This window comes from Macrosteles quadrilineatus, unplaced genomic scaffold, assembly GCF_028750875.1.
Source record: "Macrosteles quadrilineatus isolate MER2022 unplaced genomic scaffold, UCM_ALF_1.0 Scaffold_3__2_contigs__length_128488019, whole genome shotgun sequence".
NCBI classification, from domain to species: Eukaryota; Metazoa; Arthropoda; class Insecta; order Hemiptera; family Cicadellidae; genus Macrosteles; species Macrosteles quadrilineatus.
Window position 1 is genome coordinate 63983195 of NW_026542596.1, and position 21545 is coordinate 64004739.

At 37.1% G+C, this 21545-nt stretch overlaps 1 protein-coding gene across 1 annotated transcript; it reads left to right on the forward strand.

Annotated features, from left to right (window-relative positions):
• The first annotated feature begins 838 nt into the window (after positions 1 to 838).
• LOC128991107 (uncharacterized) lies at positions 839 to 18570 on the forward strand. Its single transcript, XM_054413837.1, has 2 exons — positions 839 to 881; positions 16743 to 18570. The coding sequence occupies exons 1-2, from the start codon at positions 873 to 875 to the stop codon at positions 18267 to 18269; spliced, it is 1536 nt and encodes a 511-aa protein (XP_054269812.1). The 5' UTR covers positions 839 to 872; the 3' UTR covers positions 18270 to 18570.
• The last annotated feature ends 2975 nt before the right edge of the window (positions 18571 to 21545 follow it).

The following is a 21545-nucleotide window of genomic DNA, read 5'->3' on the forward strand; positions in this document are numbered from 1 at the left end:
TCTCTATTTAAACAACGTTAAAAAGTATTTTCATAAATATAATATTGTTTAAACAGAGAAATCTGTAGGTATGGCAAGAAAAAAATAATAATTTCTCAGTTATTCTTTGTCCAAACTTAGCTTATATCATATCGGTGTAATCTGTATACAATTTCCTTAATTTTACATATCCTACAAATATATTGAAAAATTAATGGTTTTCGTGAAATTTGGCATCAAATATTTTTAAAGGTGCCATTTTTAAGCGGTTCAAGAGTTTTTTTTTCATATTTTGCACAATAATAGTGGTAAGTAAGATAAACATATATACATACTGTAACTTCAATTCTGTAGCTCAAGCAATTAAGGAGCTATGAATGTTTTCGTAAAAATCACATACAGACAGATATACCGAAAACAGTATGAGATAGGACACATTTTACGTTTTTTTTGTTTCTTTTGACATGCTGAATAACGTGACAAAGTTTGTTCATTGCAAGACGCTCTGTATGGAAACCAAATTTAGCCAGTTATTAAAAAATCCTAGTTGAACGAGTCCCTTATAAAAATGGGCATGTATAAACATCTAGTTTTGTCGATAGTTCAAGCCAATATTTACTAGCATATAAATTAAGAACGCTACAGTTTAAACAAGCATCACAAACTGTACTTTTCCAAATATTTCATCCACCAATTTTTTAGCATGTAAATCAATATTCTCTTTGAACCAGACAACACGATAGCCATACCCAACACATACCTATATACCTCGTATGTATTGTCAGGGGGTAGAGGGGGGCGAAAGTCGAGGGGGGGTATAAGCCAGGACTGTGAGCTCTACCTCAGATCCCACTGTCACTGTACTCGTGCCCTTGCTTGTGGAAGGAGTAGACATGCGATCCGTAAGTATCCCATACAATTGTAGTTTGAATAATTGATTCTAAAGTTTATTACTTATACATTACATCCCCTTGCTTACCATCCCAACGCTAAGTTTTGATTACCTTTTTTGCACATTAATTTTTTGTAATAAAATCTAGAGTGTGGAAAAGGTGGAGGTGTTTGTAGAAGGTTGGTGTCAATTATACATACATTTTCATGTGCTTTGAAAAAAGTTAGCTATTATTTCATTACCATAAAAGAATTTGTATTGACTGTAGCTATTTTTTGACTCACTAATTAAAATGTATCATTTTAATTAGTGTAGTAACCTAATCTGCGTTATTTTAAAAAATAAAGACTATTTTTCGGATTTTTTTCTACTTCATACATAACCTACTTTTGTCACCTCTGTATACCAAGTTAGTTCAATTAGTCGTAAACATTCAATTTGAACTAAATACTATTGACTTTTTATTCCTTCAAACGTCCTGAGGTTCTGTAGTTTTCAAAAAATATTTTTAATGTACAAACGTCAATATAATTCTAATACCACGGAACTCTATGCTATATAAACTAATTTATTAGCTAATAACTTTTTAGTGAAATTGTTAAACTATGTTACGCTTAAAATCACTAAGCTTTACATTTACAAACATTAAACAAGTATTCTACCACACTAGGTATACCTTTGTTAAATGTTTTTTTATTACGCATCATGTACGCACCTCTCTCATTATTATCATAACTTATGCAGCTAGGTTGCTTTAATGAGATTTAAACATTTTGCTAATGCAAATATACCCCCTACTACCTATTTAATATCATTATTCTCCGACTACTGCTAGTCTAATAACTACACTCATACCCGGTTGATCAAACTATTAGAGGAGGTTGTGCGCGTTTCAAAACCAACAATAACAAATTTTTACTGCTATAGCCTTGGTAATGGAGTAAAACCCGTCTACCTTTCATCCATGAAACACAGATTACGCAGATCATCGTGCATTTCTTGTCAAAACGTGTTTCAAGAGGATCCCCGAGTTTTTGTCCAGTGACAAATCCGACACAATCATAATTTGATTTTTCTTTCAAGAGGTAGAGTCCTTGAATCATCAATTCCACCCGTGAGCAATGCAACAAATGTTAACGCTATGATATGAACATAGATAATATACTGTACTATATCCTATATCCAATTACTGGAGTGAACTAGAAATCTTTAAAACCTTAAGTTTAGGGTGACATAAATTTTAGCAAAGATAAGGTTAAAGAATAGACCGGGAACCCTCCAACCTGTTTAAATAGCTTTGATCTTGTTGCATCCCATATACTAATCAACCACGAATAGGGTTGTGTTTACGGATAATTTTTTTTTTAATTACCTTATTGAAACTTTTATAAGATTTAGTGAGAAACTTTCCTGCAGTTGAAGTTAAACTTCCTATTTACACGTGATAGCTTTTCAATATAACCTTGAATAACCTGTGTTGACAAAACAAATTTTCATCGTGTTTACGCACGTCTGAGGATGAAGACGATAATAAAACTATTACCGATAACTACGGGAATCTAACTTGCGTAATCTTTACAGTCTACGATGTTTACCAAACAAAGATGTATAATATTTCTTGTCATGGTAATATTAAAATCTATATACGATCCAGCATAATCGAAATCAGTTTTTAGTTTGGTAATGTAGATAAGGAAAATCTGTATTCATCTGTAAAACTATTGACTTATCCTCTACAATTTATAAATTCTTTACAAATCAAACAGTTTATCTAGCAAATCACCGAAGTTATGTACGAGCTACGTATAGATTGCATGTCACCATAAAGTAATTGTTCCTCAAGAATTTTCTAGTTCTTAATTACACATGCATATAAAGAGCTATAATAAGCATATGTATCGAACGATGTGGTTAAGTTACCTTTGGCCTTAGGAGCACCGGCAATAGGTTTGAATCCTTCCAAATTAAAAAAAGCTAAACACACATCACTCCTATTTTTCAAAATCACTGATATTTACGAAGCTTGAATTTGAATTATTCCTGTATAGCTCTACTTAATTTGCTAAGCATTTACCGTGGCCTATGAACGATTACAAGCTTGCCAGCATGTAGCTTGAGGACGCCATCTAGTTATTGAACAAATTTACCTAGTAGCAGTATGCACTTAAAATTCTTACAAAATTTCAAGCGTCTCTTTTCCACCCTCCGCTATGTATATGAACTGCCTAAATCAAACTCTGTGTTACTCACAACACTGAAGTTGTTACCATAATGCTGTGAACAATCGGTAATATGCGAGTAATAGTGATAGTCCTATCACTTGGTGCCACCTGTTAAATTCTAACACAAACTATAATTTGTTGAAACTTTCTCGTAGGTATTAAACCGATTTGAATGTTCGAAGTGTAAAAAAGATTGTTCTAAGATTTGATTTTCGGATGTATTATACAAATGTTGTTATATTTCCCCCTGAATGTTGGAAGTCACTTCTTAGTTCTGTGATGATGCTACCCAGGGTGCTAACTAAGTGGTGTTCGGCGTTTCAACCTGAGTAACTTCGTAAGCCCCAATAGTTGTACCTAATGAGTAAATTAGGATACTCAAGTCATAAAACAGAGACGTCACCGACCAAGGTTAATGATTGGCGTTATCAGCTGTGGGTGACGTTATCACGACCTCCAAGCTCTCACGGACCTACGTTGTCGTCATGTCGCCATCGATAGTCGGTCTTATCCCACCATCCCGACCGTGACGACCAGACGATCCTGTAGTTCCCAGCCTAGTTCACTATCAACCACGACGATTGCCAAAGGAACGCGTGAACTGTTAAATGGACGTGATCACTTACCATCTCAGAAGTAGTGATTGTTATGGATCTAATAGTCTGTGAATGTTGTGATTCTCTCACGCGTTTTAGATGTTTCAGGGGATTTCACACAGAAATTATCAAAGTAATTCTTTGAATTGAATTTAATTGTTGATCTCGAGACTGGAACAAAAAAAAATAGCATCAATTATTCCTCGTTAATCAATTTTGTTGTGTATCTACAGTTCACTAAATATCTTTCCCAATTTTGTAAGGGAACAAAGTGATACACTGTTTTTAACTTGTTACTATCTAACATCAAACTGCTGATTCAATCTTTGGGGAAATCAGTATCATTTTTATGTTGCTAAACTGAACCCAATTTATTGTGCTTTTAGTGGCCCTGGCTAAAGAATGGTAGTTTTCATCACTAGGAGCGAAAGTGGCTCTTTTTGGTACGCAGTCGTGTTTTACCAATACGAACGTACCATTAAATACATATTTAATACGATTAAGTACAAAAAAGACATTTTTGATCCTTGTGATAACAACGATTTTAATCATACTGTGGAAATAAGTTTCTAATCCTTACAAAATTAGACCACATAATTTGAGGTTATAAAATATTGTCATCAATGTTTACATTATTGTTGTTTACAAACATAACTTTAAATATTGTGTGGTTTGTAGCGTTTCCATAATGCACTGATAAAATTTTAAAGTTAGCAAACCGAAAAATTTACCATATTTTTTCTATTCCCTATTTGAAGTTACCTGAAAACGACGATTTTGTTGACGATGAACTAAAAACGGCTGCTTTCCAGACAGTATGATGAAAAATATGTTCACACATATGTCAGGAAAACCTTCGCAGTTTATCAAACTCGCTCAGTTCTAATCACCCTGGATTCATAATCAGCTTTGAATTTGTCAAGAATGTATGACGCTCTCTTTCAAGTGTTGGGAGTCATTATGATTTGTTAGTTGAATCACTTTACATATAGATTTAACTACTGTATAACTATACCATTATACCTGTGTACAAGAGTTGTAACATCAATACTACAGAGCCTCATGTTTAGTGTACCCTGCACCAGACAGTCACTGTTCGATGTCACAACTCCTGGCTTGTCGTGATTCCTTTCATCTGCACTCTCTTTGTTTCTGCAGTCTCTCTTTCTCCCCTTACACAACTCCCACAATAATCTATTCGACATCGTCTGGTTCGGATTTTGGAGGAATTCGATTATTTGAAGAAGTATATACTAGTAAATTGTAATCTTCTAATGTGATTGAGCAAGTTTTTGTTGCTTGAAATCGCATCTACGTGTTTGGGTAATGCATTTATTTGAAGATCAAAAGTTCTCCAGGCACTTTGGTATTATACCGATCACACTTTATAAAATAACCTAAACTTACTTAAGGGTGGACTATAGGTTAGGTTGGGTTGGAAGTCGATTTATCAGTGTAGTCGGTTTAATACCAAAGTACCGTTCTCCATTTAGAAGTACGAATGTAGTACCATAGTGTTGTAAAATTTAAGAAGTATGAAGTTGACTAGAACTAGAAACATGCCGTTCTTTACAAAAGCTTGTTCAGTATGTAATTATTTCGAGAAAATCACACTTCTCTGTTATAACGTCTAACCCCATCAGCAATACTTGATAGAGGAAAAACAACCACGTAAAAATATTCACCATACCATCAATAACAGAGCTGAGGCTATGAACAGAATGCATTGTGGATCATAGCGTTTCCAATAGTACTAAATGATGATTCAACAAACGCTTTGATCAAATATCACGTTACGTTAGCTCAAATATCCTTCATGAGGTTCCTTAACGTCTTCCTGTTGAAAGCAACAATCGGATAAAACTCTGCGTGAGGTTCCAAAGGTCGCCGGACGATTCCGGGGTCACCTGTGTCGAATTCTCTAATTTTCCCTCCGATTGATTTATAATTGCATTGGATTAAAATAAAAGTACCGTATGGATTTTTTGAAAGAAAGTCCTTTTGAGTTGGGGACAATTTCATTAGGTATACGAACGCACAGCTAAATGTGGGCTTCAAACCGTCGAAACAATTATCAACCGATTTGCTCATCAATTCTTTAGTGACCCCTCTTTCTGTGCGTACTTCATTCTGGTTAGATATGTTGGATAGTAAAAAGAAGTGGAACTTAATGTGTTTTTTACTAAGATCAGCTATTTCTTAAGCCATGATCTTTAATTAAATACCATCAGTAGTACCACGTTCACAAATCAGGTCAATTTATTCATTGGAATTTATTCACTGGTCAGTAGCTCTTTCATGGTTGAAAAATGAATCCAGATGACCTTGACCATTGGACTCAAACAGCTGATCCCCAGCTGTCAACAGCTTTATTAGCTACAAAAGGCATATTTTCATCCCAGTTCATCTACAGTGTTATCTTCCATTCATATTTTGTGTTATTTTTTTATTTGGTTTTAAAATGAAGCAGTGTAATATGACGTTTTCCAAAACAGTCCAGGTTGTCGTCATAGTGCAGTGATGGTTTAGTATGGCGTTGGTCAAACAATGACGGGGTCGGAGTTTGGAAAGATTCGACGGGATTGTGAGTGTTTCGAAAGTATCCGATTACAATGTACTCGAATGAGATGCGGCCGGCGGTAACAACTCTATCGGACCATCTCATCTCCCAATACGATAGTGGGACTTTCGAGAAAGAAAGTATTCGTACCCCCTCAATATGCGTGAAATGAGAAATTATCATTCCTTAAAATCTTGCCAATCGTTGTGGTCAATCAAAGGGGGGATTTTAAAATGTGTGTTTTTTTTTTGTTTTTTTTTTGTCAATGTTGTCCTTATCTCTATGCCATTCACTTTGTGTTGTATTTGTTTTTATGAGGACAAAGAAAACATCTTCATTGACTAGAAGGTATGCTTCAATGGTTATTGCAGACTGGAATTTCAGTCTTTTGAGAGAAATAACGCGTCGTTAAACTGAAAAAATTCTGACAATTTGGATGCATTCAGCAATCCATCATTCGGATAAGCTAAAATTCAACTTTACCTAAATCTATGAATGAACATCATTAAAAAATAGCTTTCCTCGCATCATTCATTCAGTATTTTTCTTTAATTCCGTGACAATAAAAAATAAATCTACCACGGGCTATTTTAAATCTACGATAAGACATTATTTTATAATTTTCAGTTTACAAAACGTTTGATGGCCATCAAATCTTCGCGTCTTCGTTGCCCCCGAGGCCTTTGGAGGTCAGTGGACAATCAGCTGTACGAAGTAGTTCACCTTTACACGGTGACCTATACTGTGCCGCGGTGTTGCAACATTGGTCCCACGCGGATCCTCGCAGCCAACCAGCTGATAAGGCTATCAGCTGAGCTAAGAGCTCTTCTGCATTCGTCGATTGTAATTTGAATATTTGAGTGATTCCTCAGCTGAGCTTTACAAAGTAATGGGCGCTACTTGGGAGTTTAAACGTTCTCACATCCAAATTTATGTTTAATTTGCTAGTGCGGTTAATGTTTTGCAACGACCGTAAAATAAAATGTTGGCTGAAATCTCAGAATATCATCCTTAAAGATTGCGTAAATAATCACAATAATTGTAAAGATAAGTCTCAAACATATTTCATAATAACAAATCATTGACTGTCAACGGTATTATTTGAACACAGAGAAAACATGGGTTTTTTTGGGTTTTTTTCCAATGACACTAGACACGAACCCGGGATTGTTTTTTTCACATTACTTAAGGCTAGACCTAGGGGTTGCGGCATTATCACATGGATAAAATCCATTGGTGATTGGCGGGATTTGAACCCGGGACCTCAGGAAACATAGTGACCACCATATCCGGGCCAAAACATTCGATACAATCCTATACTACTACTTAAGCTTCTCATTCTTTTTTTAATTTTGGATCTTATATTGATGTCTTATAAACGTTTAAGTGCTTTTAGTGGTTACTTTTGAGTGCGCTGAAGTTGGCTACATATTTTTCTCTTATTTTGTATACTTAATTTGCGCTTTACTATTTGGTTATGATGATATTTGGTTAAGCAATATTTCAAATAGAATTTATTTAGTCAAAATAGATTTAAATGATTAAAAAGCAAGAAATATATACATAATATAAACATCAAAAAACCTCTATCTTGATTTTAAAAAAATCCTAAAATTCCCTTAAGATGATTCACGAAATCTATAAAAGATTACGTACATTCAGTCGATACCATGAATATATTAGGTTTAACGCTGAAAAGCATTGCTTTAACTATTGAATTTTAGTCTGAAATCTTCAATGAGGCTGGTTTACATTCCTTTATTTACATACCATGATAACATCGATATACCTGCTTCCATACCTTCTCTACTGTATCAACAGACCATTGAGAAACACTTCGGAACCGTTCGCAGATGGATTAGTTCCATTGATTCTCTCTCTGACCACAACGTACGTGAACTAGTTGAGGAACCAGGCCGATTCTCACCTCGCGGACTGGGCCATTACCTAATACGTTAGGCATAACCTCTGGCTTGCCTCCAGTTAGCTCATAGCAATCTTCGGTAACCGGATCCGCCAATAATTCCCACCGGGTATTTACGATGGCGCGGCCTTGCTAAGGAGCAATTTAACACGAAACGTGCCGTTCGTTTTCCCACTCCCGTCTCTACTATTTCAGCAGGTTTAGCTTGCATTGGTTAACGGGTTTGCATGGATCTAAATCTGATTTGTGAATACTTTCAAGCAGCTAATTGATTTTGTAAAGTTATGACATTTCGCTAAAACGTTATATTTTTTTATTAATAAGTTAATTTTGTTTACAGAATTGAAAAATAATATCTTTTAAACTAATGCTTCGTCAAAATTACTGATTAAAATGTTGTCCACAAACAATTGCTATAAACCCCACAAGGCTCACCAGACATTAAACCATTCAAAATATTCGGCTCTTTTTCAAAAGAGGGTCACAACTATTTAAACTGTAGACAAACCAAAGCTTAGGTTATGTTAGGTTAGTTAATAGCTTTAATCACACGTTTTCAATACCAGGTACTCGTTTGAAAACAATTTAACTGTGTCGGATACTTTAAATACATGTAGTGGTGGCCCTCTTCTGAAAAAGACCCAAATATTCTTCATGACGTTTCTGAACCTGGATTCTGGCCCCAAGTAAGAGGGAACTTTTTATATTTATCAACGGCAATGCCAATAATACAAGTATTGTATACAACAAAGGTGGTGAAAAGTATATAACACTCTAGATGCACAAGATCTATTAGGAGGATCTACGTCCTCCAGGTAATTTTCTAAGTTAATTCGCACCTGAAGAGGGGTCAGATTCGAGGATCAGAAAGGTCGTAAAACTATTCGTTGTTAGTACAAATACAGAAATACTTCAAACTACATATAACCTTGCAATTACCTTTAGCCGTTTCCCCTCCTAAACATTCTACCCCCAAAGTCACTTAGGGCTATCGCCGGAAGTTTGACAACGGCTTCCTTGCGACAACTCGTCGTGTCCTCTGTCCAGCGTTGTGCAACGCGCCAAATAAAGGATCGACCAAGTAGAGTAGCGGATCACGCCAGCGAAAGTCACCTGTTATAATTGTGTGCACCGCTTGCGTCACAGCTTTCACGCTTCCTGGGACATCTCCCTTGTTTATTAGAGGTGCTTTCCCGAAGAATCCAGCTAATGAACTGTCACAAAGGAAGCGTTAGTGGGAGCGGTTATGTCTGCGACGGACAATGTACTGAAGAAATTCCCTCGGAAATAGTTGACGTTGTAGGAAATCGTCTCAGCTTTCAGTTGGAAATGTATTCTTTCAAATGGTGAATTAAGCTGTGGGAACTACTCGTTGATAAATTTAAATACCTATTGGTCAAGTGGCAAGACTAATTAATTAAAATCTTACCTGAGAAAGAGGATGTTTGCAAACAATTATTGCACTTTAGGAGATGAAACGGATTCCGCAATGATTTGCTATAGATTGTCCAGCTATACTTTTGGCTATTGGATAATGGATACTGAAATATATAGCTCATTGCTATGCACCAGCTGTAGCCATTTGTGTGCCTGCTGAAATAGATGAATATACTCTTGCAGAGTGTTGTCATGAATTTTATTTTCTTCATTTTGTTTGATACAACTTATAAAAAATGCCATAGCTTTTTATATAAAATAAGTTGTCATTTCAGGTTGGATTCCTAAAAAAGTTTACGTATTCAACATAAATCAGTAACCATACATCAGCAAAATGTATCGGTGGAACTCAACTAAGTAAATGTTTTTCTTTAAAACAGGCTACATCCTTATCACAGGAGAATGGGATGGATGCTTATGTAATTTCTTCTCAATGTATTTATTTAACTCAATGCGCAGGACATCACCAATAGGGCGTAACCCCTAGTAACGGTAGCGGGGACAAGAAGTTAACCTTTCACATCGTTTTAGCAGATCTGTCATCTTTATTGACCTCCCAGCTCACCCAGTTGCTGTTACAAATTGCTGTTACAAATTCGGCAATACCACTACGTGATGTTTAATACGTACAGTTTGATTTGAATAGTATAGTTATCGGTTAGTGCATTTAACCAGTTAGTAAACTATACAGTGTAGCTTAAAGAGGGTGTCTAAAAAATCAGTGAATCTTCTTGTGAGCCTGAAAGGAACAACCACAGTGGGCCACTGAAATGTTTATCACGTCATCCGATGTAAAGTTGAATAGATTGCGATTTACGTAACTGTATCAACCAAATGTCGTAGAAAGTTCGCATGTAACTCTGCCCACTCCGAATAACACGGTTCAATTAACAGGCATAGATAGTGAGAGTGGTAGAGGACAAGTTTGGCGACATGAAAGTTGCTGCGCGGTCAATCACAGCAAAAACAAAGCCACAGGGTGATCCATCAGTGTAAGAAAGTTCAGCTAAGTGTTCTTTCTTGTCAAGTTGACGAAATTAAATTCTAAAAGGTGATCCAAAGTGAATGATACTGAGTGTTAGTGAAGGTATTACGAGTAAAAACGTGCGGAAACAAAATTGTTAATAGAAAATGAGGTTTTTTTTACAAATTAAAAAGTTCCAAATTCTAACAACCACTTGGCCAAATATAGGTGAAGCGACTAGTTTACCATAGGTGATGACTATTTGTGTTGTATTATTGTTCCTAAATGCTTTTGCTCTTAAAGACAGGGAAAGATAAAGCTAATAGTTACAAGTTCGGCTGACGTTGGTATAAGATTATCCGTGTTATTCAAAGACATTAGTGCAATCTCTAACAACGAAACGTTATTAACCACGCAACGATATTGATGATTTTCTAATGTTTTGTTCAGAGTTTCTATATTGCCATTAAGCTAGAAGTGATAGATTTATAAGGACAGAAAAGACTTGTGGAACACACAATGTTGATGAGTGGTTAAGCACAAACAAGTCACTTTAGGAGACACTTCTAAAGAACCTTAAATAAACTTCTGAAGACATTTTAAAAGAATATTGCTGTCCAATTTACACGTGTTGTGCAAATTACCATATCATTGCCAAATCGTAAAGTGTTCAAAGTATCACTCCATAACAGGATATAAATCACAAAATCAGATTATGGAAGGTATTTAGCATTATGGTGCGAACATGTTCATGAAGTGTGACCTTGAACTCATACCCTAGGACCTAATTGTCTACATTATGACCTCCAATCATCACGGACCATCTCAACCCAAAGACAATGCAGCCATCTACCCGGACTCGCCAATTTGGGTGATCATCTGTTACTTCACTTTCTAAACAACGGCCTTGTCAATGCCAAGGCCGTGACGTCACATCAGCTGATACATTGTTGATTCTACTATAAACAATACAATCAACAATCTCAAGCATGTTCGCTTTTTAGCAAAATATTTTATACGGGGAGCTTTGTCAAATTGAAATTATAGATTTTTGTTTACTTCACGGTCATTTCTCTTCATGGGTATGAATCATTAACTATTAAATACTGATTATCTTATGATCAACCTCTTACTTTTAAAATAAATAGACAAGTATAAAATTGGTTTACGTTTCGTGGCACATTTGGACGATGTCATCGTAGACATACTTTAGGTGTGTTGTTGGTTTAGTGGTTGGCGTCTTGGACTTAGAGAGGGATGGGTCGAATCTCTAGTGTATCCTTAAAAGGGTCAAGGTTTGGACTGCTTTTCCTTAAAAAATTTCACTGGAGTTGATATAAAATAAGAAAGGTTTTTTACTAGATAACGAACTCGTTGAAATCGAATATCTCTCGTAAGAAACAACAGTTTTTGATCGTACTTCCTCATAAAACACTTTTCATAATCTATTGGAAAATTTAACATGGCATTTAATTAGTCAGCAGCTAAAGAAAGAGACATACTTGTAATTCAATTTAATATTAGAAACAACAAAATCATTTTGCCATCACACACGGCTTTTCACGGCGTGGTTTGTAACTTTCTATCATTGTTTTGACCACTAAACTAGAGAACATTTGGCATTTCAAACAACGGCAAGGCTAAAGCTGTGTCCTGCATAGTCTTACTATCCCGGACTCGTAGACATTACGTAGTCACAATTGCTGAATGCAGAACGGCCACAATAGTTGATTGTGCTGTGTTGGTGGGTGGGTCATAGACAAGGGCCGCCCACCTTAGAGATCCGGGGCTGTACCGAGGACACGTGATTCACAACTCTGCCCACAATCGTGACCAAGGCTGATCGACCACCTGATATGTCCTGACCTTCGATTGTGTCACAATTCGGCGATCAACGTACGAAGCCGCCCAGCCAAGGTATAGCCGCCCAACTGATGCATTGCCGCCCAAAACAACGCTGCACCTTCGTGCCAATCGAGATACTTCCATGTCGTAACCAGAAGGCCGGCAACATTCCCGCCAGATGGCAGATCAAAACAAACCTGGGGGAAACCGGATCACGGCAAGTAGCTTGGTGCGAGTGAAACCTCTTGAAAAGTAGGGTTGTACGATCGTCTTTTCTACCATCTAGATCTACGTAGAAGGGTCCAAATATTCTATGCAAACATCAATGAAATCCTTGATCCCACTAGTAATGGCAAAGTCAGTCCAAACCATCCTTATCTCAAGTCATCAAAGACTATATCGCAGCTTTAGTTACAATACATCTACATGAAGATGATGAAACAATTAGAGAGGACATTATCTAAAAGTCAATTTCTATACAGGACACCATATTAAACGAATGCCTTATCAAATTTCTTAACTGCCTGGTAGATGAGTGGTTATAGTGCTCACCTAATCAAACCTTTGCTGGATCGATCCTGAAAAATCTCTAGCTTTTTGATGGTTCAAAACTGGACCTAGCTATCCCTGATCTTTTGATAGTGGCTTTTGATAGTGGCTTGGCTAATGAAAAAGCTTAATCAGAAACTTAGCTGCACAGATCAATTGATCTAAGAGTTGTCATTCCTCTGATTATTTTTCAATTTTGTACGTTTGTTGTGATTACAATTCTTGTCTGCTTCACTCCCTGTGGTACGAAGGATAATTCAATAAATCCGTATGAGCAACCTTGAAGACCACACCTTTATGTTACGAAAGGCCTCACGTGCCCACGTGGTCTCTCCACCCCACCTCTCAAATGTAACTTTTACTTTGGTCTTTTACATTCACATATCCTTCAAAATAACAGCCATGTCTAACATCTGGTAGCAACTTTACTTCGTAAAACCAAAAATTGTAAATTTGTTCTTGAATTAAGAATCCTAATAAAGCTTTTCTTAAGTTAGGTTAAGTTTAGAGATTGATAGACACGTTTTTTCCTTGCCTAAGCTTAGCTGTCGTCTCTAACCTAGGTCTATCACATGACGAGTCAACTTTATAAATTGTTTTGCAATAATAACTTAAATTCGGGACCTCTTGGACTTTTGAAACTTTCCTTAAAGTGTTTTCCTACAGAGCTAGATTTCTCTCAAGTTGTAACTGCAATTTGCCATTACATTGCAACTATCGTTGTATTACATCGTAAACGTCATGTCCTGGCATGTGATCTAGGAAGTTGATAGACGAGTCATTGAAATACAGCAAATCAAACTGCAACGTCATTGATACAGTTATATCAGCAAAACAGCTGATGAAGAATGTTGCCGACCTTTGTTGTTTCCTAGCGACTCTGTCTCAAGGACGACCGCTCTCAGATTACTACAACTGATTACCGATTACGCCAATCGTACAGTTATCGTATTATCTCCGACCAACCGAAATCAGCTTTCACTTATCAGTAACCAAATGTGTAGGACTACTATTAAAGATCAAAAATGGTTTGGCTTGAAAAGATTACTTGTTTAAACGAATAATACAAAAACAGGATGTTAATTTGGTTTTTGGCAGTTATTAAAACTCTCCGACGTCAATTTGGATTTCAGTGACGTAAATTAAACAGCTGATAAGTTAAATAAACAGCCTAATTGAAAACAAATTAAACCGTTACTTTTAATCTTTTTATTTAAAAGTATATCAACTTACTGGGATATTACGTGATAATGAGTCAGTCACACTGAAACTAAAGATGAACAAACTATAAACAAACTTGCGATAAAACAGATTGATCCACATAAAAGTCAATTTTGTTACAGTTTGAGTTAAACAGGATTGATTGGAAGTTCGAGTGAATAAATTATTTGTAGTCTGAATGTCATTCATTTTGTGTCACTGAATGCCAAAGAAATAGTTCACTGATAAAATAATTTGATGCAATTGAAATCAGATTTTTTTTAGATTTTTGCTACGGATTATTTAATACAGAATATTCTCTGGTTCGTGTATTGATGTTAAATTTACCTCTCCCCTTCCTTAGACTGTTCAATAATAAGTTATGTTTGTGATCATATTGTTGCAAAGACAATATTTTCTCTGATAAATTGTATGACCCCTCAGGATGTTCATACATGTTTTCTTGGTTTTTCCACATTCATAACAAATACAATATAATATTCGTTTCACTTTTTCATTTTTGTAAATGTTCAATGAGTTTTTACCAGATAAAAATAAATAACTAAAACGTGTCTTTAATAATCGCAATCGATTGCTCATCCAATTGGGTCAAGAATCACGTTGTCCATGACCCAATCATGAAATTCTGCAACTTTATTGGCATCTAAAATTTGGGTTAGATAGCCCTGCATTCATTTAAACCACATCCACTCGGTTTATTGAAGTATGCAGATTTAGCGGCTACTTAAATGCATTTCGAAACTTTCAAACCGGTTCGATGAAATTGTATGAAAGTGGAGTTGCAGACTGCATGTCTTGGGAAGGTTTAGTTTTCTCTTCGATTGTGCTGCATCAAGTTCCATTTCATTCATTATTACACTCATGTACGTTGTTAATAACCGATTATACAAGTTTGAACTTTGTTGTAGAAGTGAATTTTCATTGTATGCCTTCAAACTGTACATTAGAAACGAGCATAATAAGAAATAATAAACACTCACTCTTATAACCACACTATTAATTTGCAGCCAAAAATGCGTAAACGATTTATACATACTTTATTGCAATGCAACATCGTTTTAGTGCCTTTGGATTGACATTATTATAATATAGAATTTGTTTAACATAACGTATAGTATTTAGGGAAGGGATTTCTCCAAAATAGAAAAACGTCAATCCGATTAAGAGAAATATCCAGGATTTGTTTAGCGAATTTTCAAATGTATGGAATAAGCTATTTTACTAAATAGATAAGCCTACATTACAGTATTTTAATGAAAAAATGTGTTTATTGATAAGTTAAGCAAACTGTAATTGGAATCTTTCTTGTTCAAAATTACAATTTGGTCAAAATTACTGTTGTGTTTAAAGAGACACAAACGGTGGAGAAGAAGGAATGCCCTTCGTTTTCATAGTAGTTATTGTTTGGATGGTCTTGTAACTATTCATGTGCTTTTGGCTCTTAAACTATTGGGGAAAAAATCTATTATAAAAATTTATTTTGACATTTAACGGTTCAGTTTTTTCTTTGCTTAGTAAAGTAGGTATTCTTTTTTTTTACTGTCTACAGTCAAATTTTGAAATGCAATTGTAGGTTTATTAGTAGCCTATGATACACTATTTTCAGCTTGTGCTTAGTAGTTTTCAACAAAACATAATTTAAACCCTATTGTATGTATCTAACCCCATTCACAAGCCAATCAAGAACCACTTCCTGCAAAACAGGAAATTTCTTAACTACAACTGTGACCTAGAAAGACTGGTTCTTACACCCTGCGTATTGATTTTACTGCCTGTTTACAGCGAACTAAATGTAAGTACAGCTGTAGTTACAGTAAAAGTAAGACTGGCGAGTCTGTGTACAGTCAGGTCAACAATGCGTGTCCAAGGACGAGGTACAGTCTGTTCTTCGGGCCTCAGATGACTCGAGGATGTCCTCTAGGAGATAAGTCATATGGAAATCGTCAGTGATAACAGAGCTGAAGGAAGGTGAACATTACCGCAATTATGGATCGAGAACAGAGTTCAGGTCGTGGAGTCAGGATGTCGAGGTGTCTACTTTGCGAAAAAGGACTTCCTCTTAGAAACCACCTTGTAAATCATTGCGTTGCAAGGCCCTGTGTTCTCAGGGTGTTTGTGATTACAGGATGTGAGACTGTGCAATCCTTGGGCTATGCATTTAGTTAACACGCTCTGGGAACAGGGGAATATCAATTTGAATATGTTAAGTCGCGAAATCTATTTAGGGCCTTGAAATATGTAAATGGAAATGCTTTTAATGTGTTCTTTATAAAATTGTATGTTTTAAGTACGATTTGATTCAGATCCGTTCTAAAATAGGGTAAATAAGTAATAACTGAGTGAAGTCGGTATGACAATGAATCTGCTTTTATTTGACAACATAGTTCTCAGATGTTCAATTATACACTTTGAAATGAATACTTTTTGTTTCGAAGAAATAGTTTAATTTTAATTTCTCTTCTTATGCACATGTCACAATTATGTTGAACGATTCAAACATTGCAATACAGCTTTCAATAAAGTGAGACTAATAGGGTGATGTATTTGTTGCAGCTCCTATTACTCAGTTTGCTGGTCGTAGCGGCTCACGCTCGCACGGTGCGAGTGAGGCCGGTAGCCGCCGTGGTGGACCAGGACACCCGTCAGGCGGAGTACTACGCAGAGCAGGACGAGGACGAAGGGGCTCCTATCCTGGTATCGAGGCAGGACACCTACGGACGTCCCTCAGGACAAGCAAGGATCAACCCGAGGTTCAAGCCAGAAACTGCAAAGCAGCCTCCGGTTCAGACCATCCGCAACTACAACAAGCTCAACGACGACGGATCCTTCACCTTCGGCTACGAAGCAGCTGATGGAAGCTTCAAGGAAGAGACCCGAGGTACTGACTGTGTAGTGAGGGGCAAATACGGCTACGTCGACCCTGACGGCAACAAGAGAGAATTCACCTACGTCTCTGGGAACCCTTGTGATCCTAATGCTCCCAACCAGGAGGAAGAGGAGCCACAGCTTCCTGACAGTGGGGAGGAGAACGTACCTCAGAATATTCCTGTGAGAAGACCCACCCCCTTGAGACCTAGACCCTCGACCACTCTGTTCCAGCAAAACTACAACAGTGCTTCTTCCCAAGAGGAGGAGGAAGAGGAGAATGTACCTGCTCGAGTGCCTGTGAGAACTACTCCTAGAGCTCGCCCTGTCACCACTACCTACAGACCGACCTACTCACAAAGCACACCCGCCCCTCAGTCTGTGTTCAGACCTTCTCCTTCACCCAAGGCTGCGTTTATCTCACAACCTACACCAAAGGCAACAACAGCTGTGAGAATCACTCCTCGACCTGCCACCGCAGAACCCGCGACAACATACAGACCTCAATTGTTAGAAGTTACCGCGTCACCTGCTCCGGTTTTCAAATCGAGACCTTCCTCTGGCCAAATCGACTTTGACGAGGAGTTCAAGAAGTTCCAGTTGGAGAACAATGTAGTCTCAACGACATCCAAGCCTTCCAAGGGAGTTACTAGTGACCCTATCTACTCCACTGAGCTCGTGTTTGATCCTTCTTCAGGCCAGTACAACACTGTCCTGTACCAAGCACTTCCACAGGGTGCCGGAGGAGAGGTCAATTTGAGACAAAGACTTCAGCCATTCGTTGACAGCCCGTTTTCATCCAGCCCGTTCCTGCCTCGTCAACCCCAGCCACAGCCCCAGCCTCTGCAATACCAACAACAGCTGTTCCAGCAGAGCCAAGCTCAACAGCTCGCACAATCCCAACAGCTCTTCGCCCAGCAGCAGAGGAGGCAAAAACCGGTTGCGAGCGAAGCGAGGTTGGAAAACCCCAGGACTCTCCAGAGTCAGGGATTCCCCGCTAGTCTCTTACAACAGGAACCACAGACGTTCCAGCCCCAAGCTTCTAGAAACCCGGTGTCTTCCGTGGCGGCGATCCCCCCAAGGGCGCAGCCCACACGCTTCTCCTACCAACCCGAGGCCGTGCAGTCGTTCTACTACGTGAACCCTCAGGTGTCCAACAACCTCGCAGCTGGCCAGATCGACGCGTTCCTCCGAGGCCACAGAATACCTGTATAACCTCCTGGGAACCTCCAGTGAACTGTTGCCAAAGCCTCGCCTGCGCCGTGTGTGTAGGAGACTCAGTGAAAGTGACCGAATGTTCGTCTACGAGTGTTGTTGTCAAGAAACGCGTGACGCTCGTGACCCTCTTCCCCTCCACAGCATCTCTTGTACATATTGTGCGACCTGACTTGACTTCAACTGTTATTTAGAATCTGTAGCTCTTTTTTTTTAATTTTTCAATTTCGAATAAGTGATTAGGATTACGATTGTTTATTTAATTGTAAAGTAATTTTGTGAATTATACATCTGTTAATAGTGTTGTTGTATTATTTAGAGTTCCGAAGTGCAAGCGTTTTTAGAGTATATCACAGAAATAATGTGACTCCAGGTATGTATGACCAATTATTTTTACCAAAGTCGAAGGTAGACTTTATAAACAAGATAATAGTCAATATATTGTATTATTCATTGACTATTTCACGCCTCTTTGTATTATTTTTGGATTAAAACAAAACATATTTGACCCTGGAAACAGGTTATTTAGGAGTAATGTGTTTGTGTTATGTCATAGGTCAAACGCTTCGTTTACCGTTACAGGAGTGAACGAGCTCCGTATACAACTCGTCCAAGGTTTATGTCCTTTCAAAACCCGTTCCTTAAGAGGTCAGAGTGTAAAGTTTTATAAAATATTCTATAAAAATCGCAGTCATTGGCAGGTTATTAAGGAAATGTGCTTACCAATTCTACAGTTATAATTACTTGCAGTTTATTACACAATTTTATTATTTACAACGATTCAATAGTCAACCAATGTTACATGTTGAAAACTATCATCGAATTTTTTTTATAAATAGTTACGAATAGTTTAGATTAAAAGTGTATATGCCAACTTTGGAGTATTCTTGGATTCGTTATATACGTGCAGCAATTGCATGTATTTCAGCAGTGACTTTAAATAGCTTGAGTTGAGATAAGCGTGTTATTCCGTAAGCACCAATAGCCAATTTAATCAACTTGATTAGCATAAATCATTTTAAGATCACAATCAAACAAAAACTGCCGGGATCCATTTCCTATACTTGCCGAGCTTTACATCTATTTAAACCCGCCTTAGACTAGGTGGAGCAACAACTTATACCTAAATGAACAATATAGTAATTCAGTATAGTAATTCAATGATAGCATATAAACTACAAAACTATAAAACGTCAGTACAGCATTCACAAAAACATTCTCAGCTGTAGGTCACCGGTTCGATCCTGAGAAAGGTCAAATTTTTATTGATGATTCAATAAAATACTCAACTGTCTTGTTGACGTCTTTAATAATGATCCTGGCTTTAAAAAACAGCTGATCTTACTATCAAATATACACAAGGCACCTCACTAATCATTCATTCACTCATATTTGGGTTAGAATACCCCCATATTGCGTCCTCACCTCACTATGATTCAGTAATATAACTGTAATAATATAGCTCAACAGTAAAAAAATACTGATATTCCTTACTTTCTGTAAAAACTGTTAAACTGTTCCTAAAAACTCATTCAGCGAACTCTTTGCAAATGAAACCGGTAAAAATGTCTCTTTAGTCACATTCCCGCACAGTGTCGCAAGTTAAAGGAGGGTCTGGGAAGTGTCTACTTCCGCAAGGTCTGACGTAACCAGAGCTACTAGGAATGTGGAGCAACTGACCACTTTCTACGCCTACCATAACATAACACACGTGGTTGAATGGTAAGTGTGGTATTTCCCTGGTATACTGGGTTTATTACCAACCCAAACACGGAAATTTGGACTGGTAGTTGAACAATGTTTTACCTTTGTATTTGGATTTTGAAGTAGAGATATCATATTTTAATCAACCCGCTGTAACGGTAGAGAAGATAGTTGAAAGAGTCAATCACAGGGTGTGTCACAACAAAATGTATTTTTTCCATAGTCTTTGTTACCATGATAGTTGACGTGATAAAAGAGGTTCTATATGGTTTGAAGTTGGAAGGCCATTATCGAATAAATGAGAAAGAATACGTCAAAATTCACTCCGACGGTAGCTCAATGCAAATTCATTAAATTTAATTTCTAAACTGAAAATCACTTTAAAATGGGATGTCTGGTCCTACTATTCAAAGATTTTACTTCTAAGATCTCAAATCATGGATCTTCGCACCATAAGTGAAGAAGGAAATAAGATGAGAACCAACAGCTGTTGATACGCAATTCATAAAATGTAGGATAAATAAATATGAATTTAGGTAGATGGGTGACTGACATTACGTCATGGATTAATCAGTGTGTTGTGAAAGATGCAAAAGAAAACTAGAATGCGGTGCAAAAACAAATCCGAGTAAAGGATTAAGCCGTAATACGTTTTGTTGGATTCAACAAAAGGCTAGGTTAAAAACTGTTTATTTTTCATATTCATGCAAGCGTTTTAACCAAAACTGTTGAAGTACCTTCAAGTTGTATTGTTATAAAAACTCTATGATATAAATTTTATGGAATACATTCATTTTAACCATTTACGGACTCCCACCTAACGTAACTAGCCAATAACAAGTTTTTTTTTCAACTCACTCTAAGTTTTTTTACAAAACAAAATTTTACTGTACGTTTGTTTTTGGACTTTCGACTACCCTTTTTGGACAACCTAAACCACACAGTTACACAATACAAAGATTAGATGTTAAATTACTATGAGCCAATAAAGTAGAATTAAACTTCTAAACTTATTTTAGAACTAGCTGTGTACCCGTTCTACGCACGGGGATCTTATAATATTCAGTTGAAACCTTCTTATATAACGAACAGCAGTTGGTTTGCATATTTTAAGATATGCTGGCCAAACTATTATACATAGCTTCATTTTATGTTGTTTTTTGTTGTTCCGGATCGGTATGACAATCAATAAAAGGTTAAATTACCTCTGTGTCTGCCGGTCGATCCTATAACGGTAGGCTTACTTTTATTTTTACTATCTGATCTCGTTTGCATGGCTCAATCACGTCCTGGTTGAAGTTCGTTCGCTACGCTCACTCACCTGTATGTTGGAGCTCGTTCGCTGCGCTCACTTTCCTTCAGGTTAGCTCGTTCGCTACGCTCACTTGCCTTCAGGTTAGCTCGTTCGCTACGCTCACTCGCCTCCAGGTTGCAAATTAGCTGTTGTCATAAATGTAAAAGAAATAATAGTGCTAGTGCTGCACCCTGTTGGTAATCCTTGTAACTTTAATGCTATTGAACATCACAGAACAGAACCAACTTGTTTAATTGAAACAGCTGTTAAGATTCAAT